Source organism: Passer domesticus, chromosome 10 (genome assembly GCF_036417665.1).
Source record: "Passer domesticus isolate bPasDom1 chromosome 10, bPasDom1.hap1, whole genome shotgun sequence".
NCBI classification, from domain to species: Eukaryota; Metazoa; Chordata; class Aves; order Passeriformes; family Passeridae; genus Passer; species Passer domesticus.
In genome coordinates this window covers 9,548,186-9,566,062 of record NC_087483.1, presented here as the reverse complement: position 1 = coordinate 9,566,062, position 17,877 = coordinate 9,548,186, and the positions used below count along the sequence as shown (strand labels likewise).

At 40.4% G+C, this 17,877-nt stretch overlaps 1 protein-coding gene across 7 annotated transcripts in view; it reads right to left on the bottom strand.

Annotated features, from left to right (window-relative positions):
- Positions 1-17,877, bottom strand: part of KANSL1L (KAT8 regulatory NSL complex subunit 1 like) — a 61,499-nt gene that overhangs the window by 42,801 nt on the left and 821 nt on the right. For 4 of the 7 annotated variants that reach the window (XR_010368964.1, XM_064433711.1, XM_064433713.1 and 1 more), the window contains exon 2: positions 11,419-12,524. Coding sequence is in view for 6 of the 7 variants with exons in the window: in XM_064433711.1 (XP_064289781.1) it covers positions 11,419-12,494 (1,076 nt within the window). In the remaining variant the exon portion in view is untranslated. Of the gene's footprint in view, positions 1-11,418; positions 12,525-15,823; positions 16,147-17,877 lie in introns of those variants that run through there. The other 3 variants (XM_064433714.1, XM_064433712.1, XM_064433715.1) reach the window with 3 other exon arrangements.

The window sequence follows — 17,877 nt, the reverse complement described above, 5'->3', positions numbered from 1 at the left end:
ACAGTCACTCAAATGACAAATGATAACCTATTCCTGCAACAAAAAAAAACCAAACCAGCCCTGAAACAACCCCCAAACACAGGTAAATTTCTTCCTGCTCGACAGTAAAGCTTAACATTTGCTCAGTAAAGGAAGTTGTTTCAAGGTGGTTTCAGAGAATGCATTAACTCTGCAAACCCAGAGAAGAAAAAAAAAACCACCAAAAAACCAAGCACAGTTACAAAAATAACCAGGCCTGTCACTGGAGGAGGAAGTCAGAAGCAGGTGCTAAAGTAGAAGCTCCTGCTCTTGTTTTCTGTTGGGAATGAGACAAGAAAAAAGATGTTTCTGTCTGTCCCACTTCCTGTGTGCTTTTGACTCTAAGATCGTACATCCTCAAGAGGAATTCCAAAATCTTTCTTCTGCTAGTAACTCAGTATAAACCATGCTACACTGGTAAAGTTCCTCACGTTCAGTACTGTAGTACAGTGGAATATTATTTTTGCATATAAACTAACTGCTCTTGCAAAGACTCTAAATCTGCAGGTGACCTCCTACATTCATCCAGGACTATTAGAGTTGGAAGAGAACACAGCTGACATACTGACTTTGTATCAATAAAACATCTCATTTAAATTGCCCTAAGAAAACACGCTGGAATTGCATCAGGGCAACTTGTTTCAGTGAAAAATACCTGCCTGCATTTCTATTTTGGTTGGACTGCAAGTCAATCCTGCACACTTAGATGGAAAGAAAAGAAATGCAGCAGAACAAACAAGGCACAACGAGCATAAGACAAATACAAACGAAGTATGATCAAAAATATAGCTGGGAGCAGACATTCAGGCTGTATTAGGGCATCCCAAAGTATGGGAGAGAGTTCAGCTGGGGATCATCAGCAACAGCAGAGGCAGTGTAAGTATTTCATGCTGCTTGCTTCTGCTGAGACTGAAGAGGCAAGCAAAGAGCACTAAGTGCTATTACAGTTGGTGCTGCTGGAACTGAGGGAGGTTTCAGCCAAGACCTAAGGACACAATGCATTCCCTTAGGAACTCTCACCTTCCCTCTAAGAGAAGCACTGAGAACAATCCTCGTTTTTACATAACCAAATCCACACTGCAGAACGCAATAGGACCCTCAGAAGTATTTTCAGTGCTTCCATTGGGTTTTGGGTGAGATTTATGTTTTCCCAATAGCTAAGACCAGCTTGTCCCAAAAAACAAATGCAAGCAACCTAGCTGAGAAAAAATGGAGCAGCTAACTAAGATAAAATTGCTGAACTGCACACACTGCTGGTTGGGGTTTGTGTGTGGGTTTGGGGTTTTTTTGGTTACAGGAGACAAGAAGAGGTGGAATTTAAACCTTAGAGGTATATTTTATTTTTATAAGCAAACAAAACAATAAGCCTGAAAACTGTTCATAAATGATGGAGAAACACAGTGGTGTTCAAAATGCACAAAACACACAGAACCTGGGATTGACAGTAAGTATCCAGGAAGGTTGGTTCAAGCAGGTATGAGGAGCACAGGAAAGAGTATTTTAGAGTGTGCAGCTCTGTGACCATGGCAAGCTTCTCCACAAGTCATCTCATATGCTGAAAATTAAAGCTTTCCACATTTGTAACTCCCAGTGAGAAGAAGCACCATGCCCTGCCATGACATGTCTGCAGGGACAATGACAGGATGCTTCCTGCTAAACAGGAAAGGAACATGCTTGCAACAGACCCATATAAAAACTCAAAAAATCATGTCACAACCCATAGGAGCTTTCGAAAAGGCTTTAAAGACACCAGCATTTTCAAGTAAAAATACTCTTAAATGCACACAAGCCAGAGGGCAAGGCACTCACATGATGTGGGTGGGGAAACAAACCTTCCAAAATTCTTCATTGAACATACAAAGGGCAGTTGTTCCTGACATCCCCTCATAATGTTTCTGCTCAGTCTCTCAGCATGGGGTATTTTGCTCTTTGTGCTAGGTGGTGTTCCCTTTGGTTTAATCCACATTGTTCTGGCACCCAGTTTTCAGATGATATCTCTAAAGTGACCTCCACCACCCCTGCTGGTTCGTCTCCTCTCACTGGGAACCTCTGGGCTAACAGAAGCCTATTGCCAACCACATAGAGTGAAGCATTTGGGAGCAAGAAGCAGCCCATAAATCAGAGTGACTCTACCCTCAGGATGATCATCCTCCTTAGTGGGAGTCACTAACAACAATGGCAGAAGTTTATTGTTTTTATGAAGGACTGATCTCCAGAAACTGAAAAGCAAGAAGAAATCAGAAGGTTCTCCAGTCTTAGGTTCCATCCGGACATCATATGACTCACCATAAACTTCATTAAACATTGGGAAAAAAATCACTCATCCCCCAATTCTCTTAGGAAGCTCCCCCAGTCGTACAAAATTACAAAATACTCTCCACACAGCATTCCATCACAAATGCTCCACAGCACACTAGTGTGGTGGGAATCCCTCTCCAGGACTGGAGCTGAGAAGCTGTGAACTTCCTCAGGTGCCCCTTATTTTTCACCACCATTACACTCATCTCTCTGACTACACATGCCAAAGCCCAAAACCAGCTCTCCTGAATACCAATATTTTCTTGCAAGCCACTAATGTGGGCCCAGGGCTTCTGCTACCTTTGCGCAACATGGTGGAGGAATTCAACACATCCATTTTTCTTCTCTCTGCAGACCCTGACAGTAAATAAGACATTACCTACAAAGATGAGATTATATAAAAAATTCAAATTAGGTGAATTCAGACATGCTTGTATTTTAGATAACCTTATCTAGATTTCAGTCATGAGATAAAAGTGTGTGCCCACTCCCAACCAAAATCTCCAACACTTGTAATAGCTGAACAAATATGTCCAACTATTAAATGACCCGTAAATGCTCTCTCAAGGACTAATTCTTCCAGAACACCTACATAATGTTTGTTTTCAGAATGAACTGACTTCAGTTGCTGTTGAAGCATTAATTCCCCTGGATCAGTTAACTGTTAAACCCCTAAAACCCACATAACTCAAAAAACCAGTGTGTGCTCTTTTATGAATGCAATCTCTTCTATGCATTCCTGAGTACAAAAAAGATTAAAACCAAACTGTAACGATTTTGGCCCATCAACATTACACAATAACCACTATTAACTGTGGCAGTTCACTGCCAGCCTTTGCACAGACTATCCAGGAGCAGCGTGCTGCTGTTTTGGAATAACCAACACCAAACCAAGCCATGTACTCCCCACCCCACTCCTATTTCAAAAAATCAATCAAGGGAATTTCTCTGGTGCTCAAAATTAGCTTGCAATCTCTGTGAAGATCTGCAGCTAGGTCATTCTTCTGGATCCTACCAGGCTGCTACTCCTTTGGTGTTTACCAGGAATTTTCACCTGGCAGACATTTTCCTCTGAAACACTACACAGCTTTCCAAAACATGGGTTATAGTTCTCCCTATCATCTACAGACATCAGCAACTGCTTATTATATTTACAATTTCTGGCATGCATGCCTGGTTCCACCATCTCTGATACACTGAGGCTGTTCAGTATTTTCAGAATTGCATCCAATAATACACATTGATACCAACACGTAACACACATCTTATCTTCCCAAACAAACAACCTGTACCCAGCTGAACACTTCTGCTACGCCATCAGACCTGAGGAATTGATGCAGTAACACCTGAAATTATCAACCATAGCTATGAGTTTTCTCTTGAAGAGAAAACATATGGGGGGAAAAAATCAGGTAGCAAGGAATTAACCAGCAACGGAATCAAATTTTTACATCTTCCACAAAATGAGAAGGGACAGTAGGGAGGATAAAAGACAAAAATCAGTATTTAGAAAAAAAAGGCTGAAAATATGAAAAGTGAAAGTCTCTGTGCTTAGATACCCTAGAAAGGGAGAGATTTCAGAAGAATTTCACTGGTGCACTATATATGCTCCCTATGTGACAGGGAAATCACATCTTCCAAGCTGATGAGATGTCACAGACAGTATTTGCCTGCTACAGGGTTCCCGCAGAGGATCACTCTACTGCTGCTCTTTTATATTAGACACTGAACTGTTATACTTGCACTGAATTGTTAACTCAATTTGGGGACAGAATAAATTAAAAATGCAGCTTCATAAAGGATCTGTTAGAGGGCTGAATCTTTCCAATGGCTGGCTTCACAAGCTGGTAGGTGCTCTTCACCTCCAGCTCTGTTTACATAGTTCTTTAGAGTTGAGTTAATTATAAAAGGCCAAATGGGTTAGTGAAGGTGGAGTCAGCCTGAATATTAACTGCCCAGAAAGAAAAACCTGCAGAAGGTAAACAACCAGCAGCATTTCCTCTTAGTAAAATAAAAAAATAAACCCAACCCAAATTGAGTATCTGCCAATGGCTTTTGTTAAAAATATTTTAATATTAATTTTTAAGGTTCTTTTGTCTGCTCCAGCACACCAACATGCTGTCCATCAGTTCAACATGAAGCAGAGAAGCAGGTAGTGCTAAAATGCAGAGAAAGAAACTTCAAGAACAGCAGGGCTGCCTAGAAACAAGCTTCTTTTCTTGCCTTTGAAATGGCACAATATCAATAGATTAACAACAAAACACCAGGAACACAGGTCTAGAAATGCTCTCTAACTATTACACAACTGCCCTTCAAAAAGAAACCAAGCAGTGCTACATCTGTAGCCCATGCTCAACATAAAATAATGGCAAAACTTACAAAATACACTCCTTTCAAGATCTGTACAAATGGAACATTATGACAGCACAAAAGCAGCATATCAGTGCTGTCCAGCCACTGAAGTTTATTCCAAAATTTGTATGTATATTCTTACAAGGAAAAGGTGGGTATGGTACTCATGTCAGCTCCAATTCCATCTTGTAAGTTGGTATATGTATATATATATGTATGCATATACAATATCAGATTCCAACTTAAATCTGTAAGAACCATGTTCTTTTTGAGACATTTTGGACAATTAACAGTTGAACCTGGAAGGCTCATGCCAGAGGCACTGGAAATCAGCAGCAGGCAGTGGTAGTGGAGGGGTTCCAGCCCTGCAGAGCAGTACAGGAGGGGCTGTGCCAGGTGGGGAAGTCCAGGACAGAGAAATCAGGTGAGACAGAGCAGGAGCAGCAGCAAAGACACCACCACACACTGATGTCCATGTCCCCTACATTCAGCAAGGGCTGGGGAATGTAATTAATGTATGTTTGAACAGTTTGGAATCTGGGGGTTTAGTAGGAGTCTGGGATTGAATTTCACGGAGTTTTTCTGCTGCTCAGTCTACCCCATGGGCTGGGAAGAAAGGGAGTTTATATCACATACATTCAAACATAGACCTTCAGGTTTATTTGTTTTTCCAACAGCAGAATCAGCAAATAGAAGTTTGCTAACTGAAAACGGAATTGATTGAAATTCCCCAACAGAAAACTTCTTTTAATTCACAAGAGCTAGGCGAAGTGTATGGATGAGAATAAAATAATTTACAGCTGTTTCAGTAAAAAAAGAGCACAGGTCAATATATTTAAATCCAACATCTAACATCACATTCCTAACCCATATTTAGCAGTATGAATGAAACCCTGTTACAGGAGAGCATTCCTATTTTGGGAAGTCTTTATGCACACTTTTTACTTCATGTGAAAAGGAAAGCACTTAAATTATTTCCTGTATCAGAGGCCCATGTATGCTGATTTTCAAAGGCACTGGGTGTATCCCTTTGAAGTAGATTCTCACTAAATCAGTGTTAGCTATACACCAAAATAACACTGCCCTTGCTTTACAAGAAGTTATAAAGACAGTTCATTGCTGTTTATAGGCAAGTATTTTAATTAAAACAAACACATTTCTCAGCTTAGTGAAAGAAAAAAGCTAGCCATAAAACACTGATTAATCAGCACTTGACATCAAGCACCAAATTCTTCTTGTCTCCAATTTAATTAAGCATACAAGGTTATATATGCACACACATGTGCCTGCTTATTAGATTTGCTATTCTACTACACTATCTTGACTGTGTATTAAAAAGTTATTAAGAAGAGTAATGCCAAGTTTTTATTTAATATGAATTCAACGCCCATCTAACTTAAAAGATTTGAGATTCCCAGTTCCAAGTTTCCCTTGCAGGTTAAAACCTGTCAAACCTTCTGCCTTTCACTAAAACCTTTCAGTCTGCCTTCAGCAGCTGCAAAAATATTAATGTAATTACAGGTTAGAAATCAGGATCCCCACTCACAGGAGCAATGCTCTGGTATTGTGAGAGCAAAGTCCTGCTCAACAGCAAGTTTTTATTGCTGCACGTGACATCTCTAAGGCAAAACAACAAATGCATGTGGGACCCTGAAGAAGTTATTAATTCATCTTATGGAAACCCAATCAAGTGAGGTTAAGTATATTCTGAGATAAAATATGTATCCTGAGAGTTAAAACAGAAGGTAATGTAAAGCTATCTTTTCTTCCATTCTCCTCCCACATCCTAGTGATAGGAGCCAAGAATTGAGAAAATGGAATTCTTGAAAAAGCAACAGATAAAACATTCTTAAATCAGCATATTATTTGCACCAATGAATTTATACTTATTCAAAATTTCTCATATTAATCTCCTATGCATATAAGACATTTCCTGGACTTATAAACTGAAAAGGTGTTAAAACCAGAAACAAGTGGGGGTTTGTGCCTAAGAGCAGTATTTTGTCCTAGCAGACTCTCTTCCTCCCCTTCCCAAACTCATAATTCAGTTCTCGTATCAGGCATGAAGTGAAATTACAGCTCAGTGTGGAAAATTAGGACCTTGCAAAAACAAACAGCCTCCCTTTATAATGTGGCTCCAAGACTTCCAGTAAACCCTGTCCCTTAAGCAGTGCCATGTATAGCCAGGCCTGTAGAACTGCATTGATGTTGCTCAGTTAGCCACAAGAAAAAATGCTAGGAAAAATGGAAAATAATCTAGAACAAACAGATTAGATCTGGAGATACTAGTCATAATGTTTTCTTCCTTCCTGTATTTTCTCTGCTTAATGCTCCCATCCCCATCACATGTTTGTACTAAAAGCAGATTTCCCCTCTTCTCTTTCCAACTAGCAATCTAAAGGGGAAAAAAATAAAGGAGAAAAAAAAAAAGAAAGAAAGATTTACTATCTCTTCACATTCATTATAAAAGTTTCCAGGCACAACAAATCCTGTGGGCATGGAAAAATATAACAGTGCCTCTTCGTCAGGCTTGAGGTTGCTGGAGCATAATCAGTAAAACATGTCTTTCAGAAATCAGAGGGAAAGGCATGAAAACATTTCAGAGGGAAAATCCCACCAAGCCATGCAAAAGGATTGCATTTGGATAGGGAAAGGAGAACTAGGAAAACAAGGCACAGGATTTGTCATGAGTAGGAAGAGCTACTTATTTTGCAGAAAGATCTATTGCAAACTGTTTTTCTGTCTAATCAATTAGATGCATGTACTACTGTTTGATGGTGTGAGCAGCTGTTTCTTCAAAGAACCACAGGGATGTAGCTTTTGATTCTGCAAGATCACACATGTAGTGTACATAGAAGCAAAACTCTGTACTCTGCAACTTTAAAGGTTTCCCAAACAACTACCTGAGCATCAGAGTTCTTTGTACTGTATTTCCTACTACATCAGGAACAGACACAAAACACATCAAATAAGAATGAGGAGTTGGCCTAGCAGGATACACACTGCTGTCAGAGCTGTATTATTGAAAAACCTTTGAGTTCACATCATCATCCAATTCACCTTGTTTGAAATCTATGAAAATTTCTATGTATAATCTTTCATCTTCATGAACCACAAAGATCAAAAAGTTTCAAGTAAATTCAGCTGGTGAAATGTTGTCTGTGTTGCAAATCAAGTGTTAGTTATGAACCCCTAAAGAATTACTCATGGTCAGCTTTGCGTTGCCTTCCTTGGGCACTCTGCTCTGGTTTTTAACACCTAACAGTGAGCCAGAGAGCAGCACCTATTAGCTGCCTTTGAGAAACTACAGAGAAGGACTACCACATCCCCTGAGAGAACTCTCTGTGCCCAAAGGGTGGAATGTCCTAAAATACATCAAAAATTACTGCTGGAAATGTGGTGCTACGCAAACTGTCAGGTTAAAGACATTCATGAGCTGACAGTAGCAGCAAAATTACAAAGGTCCTGAAGACAGCCAATTGTTTTTCCATATTTCTTTTTAGTAGACTCTTGAAAGAACAAAATATGTTTTGATTAAACTCTTGAAATGAGATGAGCCTTTCCAATTACTCTAGGAACTAGAGAAGTTTGTTAAGTACTGTGAATTGCCTTCACCAGCAGACCAAGGATCTCTCTTGTCTTGAGGACAGAATCTATGTAATGCAGGGACAATGGTTTAAATATCTCACAGCAGCTATTTGCAACTGAACAACAAAGGTATTGAAATAGATGGATAAAGACAATCTTACTTGAGCCACAAAGCATTGAGATACAGCTCAGAAGAGCTTATGTCAATACTCATTGGGAAAAACTCTTTTCAGGATAATGAGAATGAACAGGTTCAAAAGGCTAAAAATAACTCCAGGTTTGTTATGTAGCACGAGGAACTGGAGCTGGAATCAACTTCTCCCTCCTGATGGGAAACAGACTGTTCTCAGGCAGACATGGTAACTGCAGGTTCCTCTGCCTTGCACATTGGATTGATACCTCCTCCCCACACAAAAAGAATGAGAAATGCCACAGTCACAACAATGATCAGTCACCAGCATGATTATACTCTCAAGTTAAATGCAATCAGTACACTGAGATATGGGCACAACCAAAACATTCTTTCCATTCATCACTACATTATTTGAACCTTACAGTAACTACAGTTAAATATTATGAAGATTATCACAGAGAAATTCAGAGTAAAAGCCATCATATGAAAAATATGAAACATATGAAAAATAAAAATTTCCATACAGGTGAGGAAATGAGTATTGTCTCACCTACACGATCCCATTGTTTTTGGAAAGCACATATAGCAAATTCCCAAGGAGAGAAAGGCAATTCAAAGCATGTAAATCCACTCAGCAGAAATAAAAATGGATATTAACTTTGTTTCTTTTGTCCAGATGAAAGGCAGTCCTTCCTTGCCAGAAGGCCTTACAGTGGCAAGGAAACAGGAACTCTCACCAGCTGAACTGGTGAATAACTGATTTACCTTTGTTACCTCCAAGAAAAAGGGCAGCATTTTAGCCACAAAGGCAAATCTCAGGAAGCTTGGAGAAATGAAGAAAAACATTTTGAGCTGAAGATAATGATAAATTCAAAGAAGAGACAGCCTGTCCCCACTGCCTGTGAATTCAAGCATTGCCTCAGCCTAGGCACACAGACAAGTCTTTTGCTTAAATCAGGCAGTGCTCTGAGCTTGCTGGCCCAGCAACACACCTCAAACACCAGTGATTTTCTCCCTGCCAATGTAGCAAGGCCGCTGCTGCTGAACAACTGCTCATCAGCAAGAACATAAAGAAAGAGAGAAGAATAAACAACCCAAAATAAAGGGCCACACTGAGTCAGAGTGCAGATCATCTTACCCAGTTCTGCCTCCCAGCAAGAGCTGAGATAACAATGTTACACCAGTGCAGGCATGGAGGGAGCAGTGCTTCCCCAGCAATACGAACATTCCCTCAGCTCCCAGCAATGGCAGCTCGGGGATTTCCTGAGCCAAACGTGATGGGTTTGCACTTCATAATCCTCCGTGGATTTTTTCATCAGTGCAACAAAGTAAACTGAGTGAGCCTTAAGTGGAAAGATAACTGCTAAAAGCCACAAGAAGGAATAAAGGTAAAGGACTGGCAGGAGGAGTTAGAAATTCAAGTGTCCCTGGCAGGAAGAAAAAAGGAAACCATCACACAAAACTTTGGTCCAAGTTTTACATTATCCATTACTGTTCAAGAACCAAGAATTTCTGAAGAGTTTTCTTTTTCAGTTCATGTAATCACAAGATAAGAATCCTAGAGGCAGAGCTATTACTTAGAAGTTCAAGTATATCAGTTAGGAGAATGTGGATTCTCCTATGCTGGGGAGAGCCCAAATGATGAATTTTATTAAAATATTTAAAAAGAATAATTATTTTGCAAACTCAAATATTTAAGGTGTTTCTAACTTAGCTGGCAAGTCATTATGCTTTGGCTGGACTTCAGCACAGTATTTACCATTCTGACAATACGTAAAAGAAAATGAAAACATTTTCTCCTCTGTTTTCCAGACCTACAGAGCTTAGCAGAACACAGCAGAGATTTGATACAGCCTTGCTGGACTGAAACTATAAATATGTAACAGGGCAAAGGTCTTCCTGTTTCAGAAGCTTACTTGATTTCTTCTGAGCATTATGCTTTTCAGGAAGCAGAATGGGAAGTAAGTGTTTTTAAGTATTTTTTAATTTATTTTTTCTACACACTCTCTGACAGCAGAGGGTATAAGGAAAGACCAGTAAACACAAACCTTGTCCTGACTATCTATAAGAGCCCATGAGAAACGTGGGTATCATGAAGTTCCCACCAAGCTGCTGCATTTGTGTGCAGCTCTCTTCTGTGCATCACAGTTCTGACTATTATATCCAACAAACATTAAGACATGCTCATCTCTCCAGCTTTGGAAAGAGGAAAGCAGCTGTCCTTTCACTGCTTTCTAAAATTTCTTGACTGAAGAGATTGTGTTAACAGTGTAGCATGGTAGAGGTTAAAAAAAAAAAAAACAAGAAAAAATGTTATAGCATCATCAGAAAGCAATTTTACTATCTCCTCTTACCCATCACTGATTTGTAATTTGTATTGACAGGAATCCTGCCAACTTAACACACTACTAGCTAATTATATGACATCCCCTCTGGTTCATCCTGAAAAAGATACCAGCAATAATAAAAACTTCATTCCTAGCTACATTCATAGTTGCAGAGTGACTTCAGGAAGTAAATTAATATTTTTAAAATTAAAAGTCAAAGAACCAAACTTTTTCAATATACCAATCACCAAATACTGGATGGCTTGATACCTGCATCAGATGGTAATTTTTAATTTTTACTCTTTATCACTACATAGTGTATTTCAAGATCCTAATACTAATTCTTAAAAACTCCAGAGTAAAACTGAAATTATTTTAATTCTGGCCCCAAGTATTTACAGCGATCACTGTTTGATTTACAGCACCATTCAAGTATCAGCAGTATTGATGTAATGCAAACTGAGAGAGTGCAGTACAAACTCTAGTTCTCTGCAATCCAGTAAAGCAACTGCTCCTTAAATGCATTAATTAGAAGTTCTTACTTTCTGCCAAACGCAGCTCGCACTGTCAGTCTTGCTGATTTCAGTCAGACTATCTATTGAGTGAGGTCACTCACACAAGATGGAATCTGTAGGTCTAGACCCTTCCATCCTGATTTATAAGTAAGAAGCACACGAGTCTAAGCAGGAATTTAACACTTACGCTTCCACAGTCTGTTCCTCACCATCTTCATCTGAGCTGCTACACGTTGCATCAGAGTCCAGGTCCTTCTCCACACGAGACAGCAGCCCTCCAGTAGAAAGTGCAAAGCCACGGATTTCACCTGGTGCGACGCTAACTCCGTTCTGTACATCCACACTCAAACTACTCTCCGAAGGAGTCGTGTTGTTTTCCGGCCAGCCTTCAGTGCATCTGAGGGAGCTATTGCTCAGAAATCTAGCTGGCTCATGGAAAACCTTCATTCTCTGAAGCTGATGTTTCACAAAGCATTTCAGCTGCTGATCACAGTGTTTGATAACATGCTTTGCCAGGAGCATTTGTAAACGCTTCTGAGTTCTTTTGGCGCGACTGATTTCCATTTGTTGCTTAGTGACACACTGGAGTAAGCGAGCATACACCTCCTCCTGGGGGCAGCTCAAAATCCCTTCTGAAGGCCCGTGAAGAATTTGGTGTAATAAATCCCCTTTTATTGTTTCAGTGCAGACTTCCAAAGCCCTACCCAAAACCCCATTCTTCTTGTACCATTTACCATTTAAAAGTTGCATTTCTTCTGCATTACTGGATTCAGTTACACTTGAACCTGAAAGTCTCTGCATTCCTGCCAAGTTTGGAGATGTGGTCTCTGAAAACGCTGCCCCTTTGACCTGTTGCTCAGGTCCTGAATGACTAATACGACCAAAGGATGTGTCAGCCCCATTATGTAATGACTTTCTCATCTTGGAGCAGCCAGGCTCTCCTGCTTTCGTCTGCTTACCAGTTTTGTTGTTAAACGCAGAATTTGTACTCATTAACAAGACAGACTGATAGCACTTGGAGGATGGTGGGGAACCAAAATGCTGCACACTGAAGATATCATTTCTGAGGCTGGGCTCAGCAGTGGGGAACCCCAGGACTGAGCAAGTAATCCGTGCGATGGAGTCCTCTTTTATCTTCTCTTCCACTGCTCTGGAATTTTCCATGCACAAAGCTGTATCAGACTCCATAGCTCTAGAGGACAAAGAAGGTGACAAGTGGATACCATGACCTTTTGTTGTTGCCTCTCTGAGAGCTGGTGTCATTATAGCTACGGTAGGTAGTTTACAGCAAACCTGAAAATAACACGGGCCATGTAAATTTTCTCATTTTCATGACACAGTACAAATACAACAACTCTGTTAGACATTTCATTCTCTCAACGCCATTCAAAAATTCCATAAAAAGGACGTTATCTAAAGAACACAGACTATGTCACCTCCCAAGTCAAACAAGAACACCCTTTCTGTTTTTTCTTTATTTCATTCAGAGGCTGTTCCGTGTGCAATGAAAGCCTTTACATCTCAGGGGAATAACTGTTCATATCTCATTTCATTTTTGATTCTATCAGTTTGAGAAATAAGACCCAAAAAGTTCAGGTCTGTCATCTAACCTTGCCTAAACTGAAAAACATGACCTTGGGCAATGTGACTGGCACTACTGTGAGAAACATATTTACTGTAAATCTATATAAAGAAAGCATTTGATTAATTATTATGTATTCTTATAAATACACATTAGAAACCAATCAACAAGGCTAATGCTTTCAAAATAGAAACCTCCATGTTCTGAAGTTTCCTACCAAAAAAGAATTCTTTCCTGTGCCTTTGAATACCACTCTATTCATCAGGCACTGTCTGTGTAATAATCCAGATCATTTTTCATAACAAATTGAGAAATGAGCAGTTCTCCTTGACAAATCATTTGCTTGTGGTTTGCCAATTAACAAAGGGCTCCCAGACTCTGGGATCTAAAGACCAATGTCAACCTTCACCCCTTCTTGTCAGCAGCTATGCTGCCAAGACATACTGTATCTACTCCACGTAGGAATCACTTGCACAGTACTTACAGCTTTGTTTAGGAGATGGTTAAATAAACCCAATGAATGATTTAATTGAACATGGCCTGCAGAAGCCTGAAAGGGAAGTTCCTCTCAGCTCTTCATTAAGAAGCTAGTGACAAAACTAGAAACCATATGAGCAGTAGCAAAAGTGAGTGCAGCCCAGCAATGGCACAGTAAATTCTGTTGAACTGTGTACTAGCTGAGCAGCACTTCCACTGCCCTCCTTTTCATGTCTCCAGTTTCCTTGATTTGCACAGCAACTGCCTAGCTCAGCAACTTTCAGTGCACAGATCCCATAAGGGGTCAATGATTCTGAGACTACCACATATGGATCTTAAGAAAAGATCTGTCTGAAGCCTTAGCTTGTTTATAACTACAGGCTTTTTATACTGAAGGTGCAAACATTCAAGTGAGATGTGGAAACCTAGGGTGCTGAGAAATACCAGTTTGGATACTTGCTCCTTAACCCTCAAAACGTGAAGCAAAACATGGAGAGCCACATGCTCCAGTACTGCCTTACCACTGTCTGTATGCTTTATTCACCTTTCATTGCTCATGTGTACTTCATCCATAAGGTTTTCATCACCCTCCTAGCACCACTGGCACCAGGTTTGGTGGTCCTACTGCTAATCATAAATGATACCATTAAAGTCCCCAGGATTTTAACCTTTAAAAAGAAGCCAATAACTTCAGTCTTAAGAGAAGCCCAGCACACAGTCCTCCCAGTGGAGAGCTGTTCAGGAAGAACCCCATTCTGGGATCAGACAGGGGAATACACTGTTGAGAGGTGGAGACCCAAATCCTAAAGGCACTGGTGACTCAGCAATGCTCTCAGCACCTGGCTGACTCTTATCTTTCCTCTTATACAAGCTAGCAGGCCTGCAAATTTGTGAATCCAAAGGAGTGTGAATTCAGACAACAATGCCTCCCTGGCCCTAATATAATGGCAAACAACTACAGCAAGTCAGAGCAACTGTGCATGGCTAAAACGTAAGGGGAGAGAACTGAACAGTTCCTCTGTGGGGTTAATGTGAGCTCAGGAGCCCCTGTGTTTGACCTCTCCCTGAGAATTCCAAGAAGCTCTCCAAGAAGAGCACCATCAGCCTGGTGCATGCACCTAGCAATGTATTTACAACTCTTCCAACTCCACCATCCACCTCCCTTAGTCTGGGTGGTTCAACAGGCACAGGTTGCTACTCCTGAAGTCCAGGAAACATCCACACACTGCAGCTGTTCAGGTAAAAAAGTACTTTGGAGATGTGGATCGCACACCTGTATGAAGATGGAGGTTATTCAAAGAACTGGCAGCACAAAGCTTTATAGTGCTGTGTTTTAACTCCATCACATTCCCTCAAACACCACATACCCTTCTGGTACAGTTTCAAATTTCCAAAACTGCAATGAATACCATTACTATTTTTTTTTCCATCTGGGGGATTTATTTTTAACTCTTCTAGGGGAAAGAGGGAAGAATGAAAACACCCTCATATGGAACACAAACACTGAACTAAAGAACATTGACAAATCATTCATTTGGAGTGCCTGACCAAGTATGCCCAAACTGCAAAGCAGCTAAAAAATAAGTAAAATGCTTTTTAAGAGGGAAATCACTCAATTAATCCCTTACTCAGCAACTTGGAAATGTAATACAATGTTTCTGCCCTGAAGACAATGTGAGATACTCAGGTGTGCTCATCTCACTACAGTGACATAAAAAAGAACTTATAAAAGCTGGTGGTACTGCCACAGTGTCCAGCCCTTGGCATTTCTCCAAGAAGTTCACACACACACAAAGTGTCATAGGTACAGCAGCAAAATAAAGTATCTGCTGCAAAAAAATATAAACAAATTTTAGTACAAGTACTTGGATTGACAAAAGTTACATAAATTACTTTTTTACACATTTTATTTCATTTTGGCAGGAAGCTGCAAAAATTATTTAATTCCACCCATATTGGAAGGGAGTTTCCAGAGCAAAACCTAGTATCTTGGAGGGGGGTAAAAATAAAGGCAAAGAGGGAGGGAAGACAAGTACTGCACAGTGGTATACCAGAAAAGTATTTTCCTTCTGGGAAAATCTTTTTTGTCATAGGTAAACCATTTCACAGATTTTTTTTTTTCCGTTGTGTATTACTTGAGGTTTCAAAACCAGAACAGCTGAAATTCTGCTAAACTGGCAAACAGTTCGCTTTTCATCTACTGAATAAACACTCCACTTGAAAGACTAAAAAGTACTGTAAAAAGAAAAACTGACATTAAATAAGTACTGGGGAAGGGAAGAAACAAGTACCAGACAAACACAGTAAAGCAACTGATGTTTAAAGTGACTTTATGCTTATCCTCCCTAATGCCTTAATCACCCAGGAGGATGTAGCTGGGAACTGCAGTTTAGCACAGCAGGACCTGCACCCTGCTCCCCTCCAGCACTGCAGCTACAGGTTCCTAACCCCCAGTGGCTCCAGCTCCTCTACCTCTCCCTCTGCTGATTTGTCTTCCCACTTCTTCCTCATACCCTTTCCCTACCAGGCTTACCTCAACAGAATTTGCCTAAATCCTGAAACTAGTGTCTTCATGTTGTGATTAGCAGCACCCTGTTAAAAGAAACACAACCAAACCCAGCCACAACTCAGCACGCAGGGTGGCACTCCCTCCCTTCCCAGCTTTTGTTTACAGTCCTTTCACTTTTTGACTCTTCTCCCCCTTGCATAACACTATCACTTTGGTTACACAACACTGCAGACAGTGTTCTGGGGGATTTTTGCTTGGGGGGAGGATTGCTTTGTCTTTTAGTGGATTTTTTTGTTTGTGATCTTTTCGTTTCCAATGACAATAAAACTTCACTCGCATGAGGCTTTTAAGGGCTCCTCTGCAGCAGCCTTCTCTCCTTGTAAATCGAGTCATTTTTCCTCATCATAAACACCTGAAATTTTCTCCTCAATAATGAGATTCCTCAAGACCAGAAGGAGATTTTTACGATTATTTATTTTTGTTTTGAAACTCAGAAGAAGCCTACAAACAACATTTTAAATTAATGGGACTGTTTCCAGCTCATTCACAGATAAACAGTGTTTCAGATAAGCCGACTTCCACTGTTTATTCCTTGCATAGGAATAAAGCAAAGCAAAGTCCCTGACAGCAGCCAGCCTCTGCTGAAACACTCAAAATTAATCTCAGCAAGAATACTCAAAAATATTTCAACCTGTTTTAAGGCCTCTTAGAGACCTGCAGAAGAGAGAGCAGCTACAGAAGCAAACTGCAACACAACTGCCAAAACCTGCTTTCCTACAGCTTTGTGCTGTTTGTCCTGTAATCCCCAGGCAGCTCCTCCTGGGCAGCCTTCCTGATAATCACTGGACAAAAATAAAGTGCTCTGGCAGGCGGGCACTGCTGCAGCACTGCCTCAGCAGAGTGCAGCACGCGGGACCTGAGCCTGGCCAGCTCCTGCAAGCCTTGTCTGGTGGCAGGCATCCCTCAGCCTTTAATCACCCCTCCCAATTTCTGGAAAACCGACAGGATGGTGGTGATTTCTAAGAATAGCAAGAGCAGCTCAATAGCACAGCCTGCATTTTCTCATGGAGTAGTCTGCAGTAAAAAAGATATTGGTCCCACTGGGCATGTCCTGGATAGGAGTATGAAAGGAAAAGGAAAGAAGCCCATGTTTAATAACACACCTGGGACCAGCTTTTAAGAGTGAAAAAGAAAAAAATCATTTCAGTAGGCAGCTTTTGTTTTCACTTCAAAAGCAGACTGGTTACTCGTGATGTGTATTTAAGCATTGTAGTGTTTTGTGCTATTAATAGATTGGGCAAAAACCCATAAGCCCAAACAGGATTAGTGGGGAGTCTCCACGTTCAGCAGTGCTCACTGTGCAGGCACAACTATCCAGGCAAAACACTCCAGGGTTTTGTACACCCCAGAAGATACAAGCACAAATTCCTCCTACTTGGAGAAAAAAAACCCCACCCCAAAGGATCTCTCTTTGAACACTAAGAGATCTCCATTTAAGGCAGACCACCCAAAGTTTCAATCATAAAAAACATCCAGAAGGAGGCACTTCAAGTGGAACTCATCAGCACTAATTTATGGTAAAATCCATGACTCATTAAAATATCTGAACAGGTTTGTTTTCCTCCTTGTTCAGATCTGCTTCTGAACAGAGAATCGATAAAATTTCCAAGTTTACTACCACATCATCAACTAATTCTTCTTCAGTCTATATCACCATATTTGCAAAGCAACATCTGAAGTGATTTTTAATATATGTTAAATGCTTTCTGTAGTACAACAGGTGCCTCTGCAAGAAAGTTGCACGCATGTCTCTAACGTAAATATCTGCAATAACTTCTGGTACTTTTCATTGTAAATTACGTATAAACATATCAGTGATACTTTTGAATTTCAGCTTGAAGACGTGCTATAAAACCTGCTCTAAAATGAGACCCACTCAGCTCTTAAGACACTAATTAAGATGACTGGAATTTAAGCTCCTCAGAACATTCCCCAGGATTCCAAACCATGGACCAACACAGCAGGAGAGTCCTAAGGCACACTGACTGCTTTCTGTGTAATTTTTAGGGTTTTTTTTT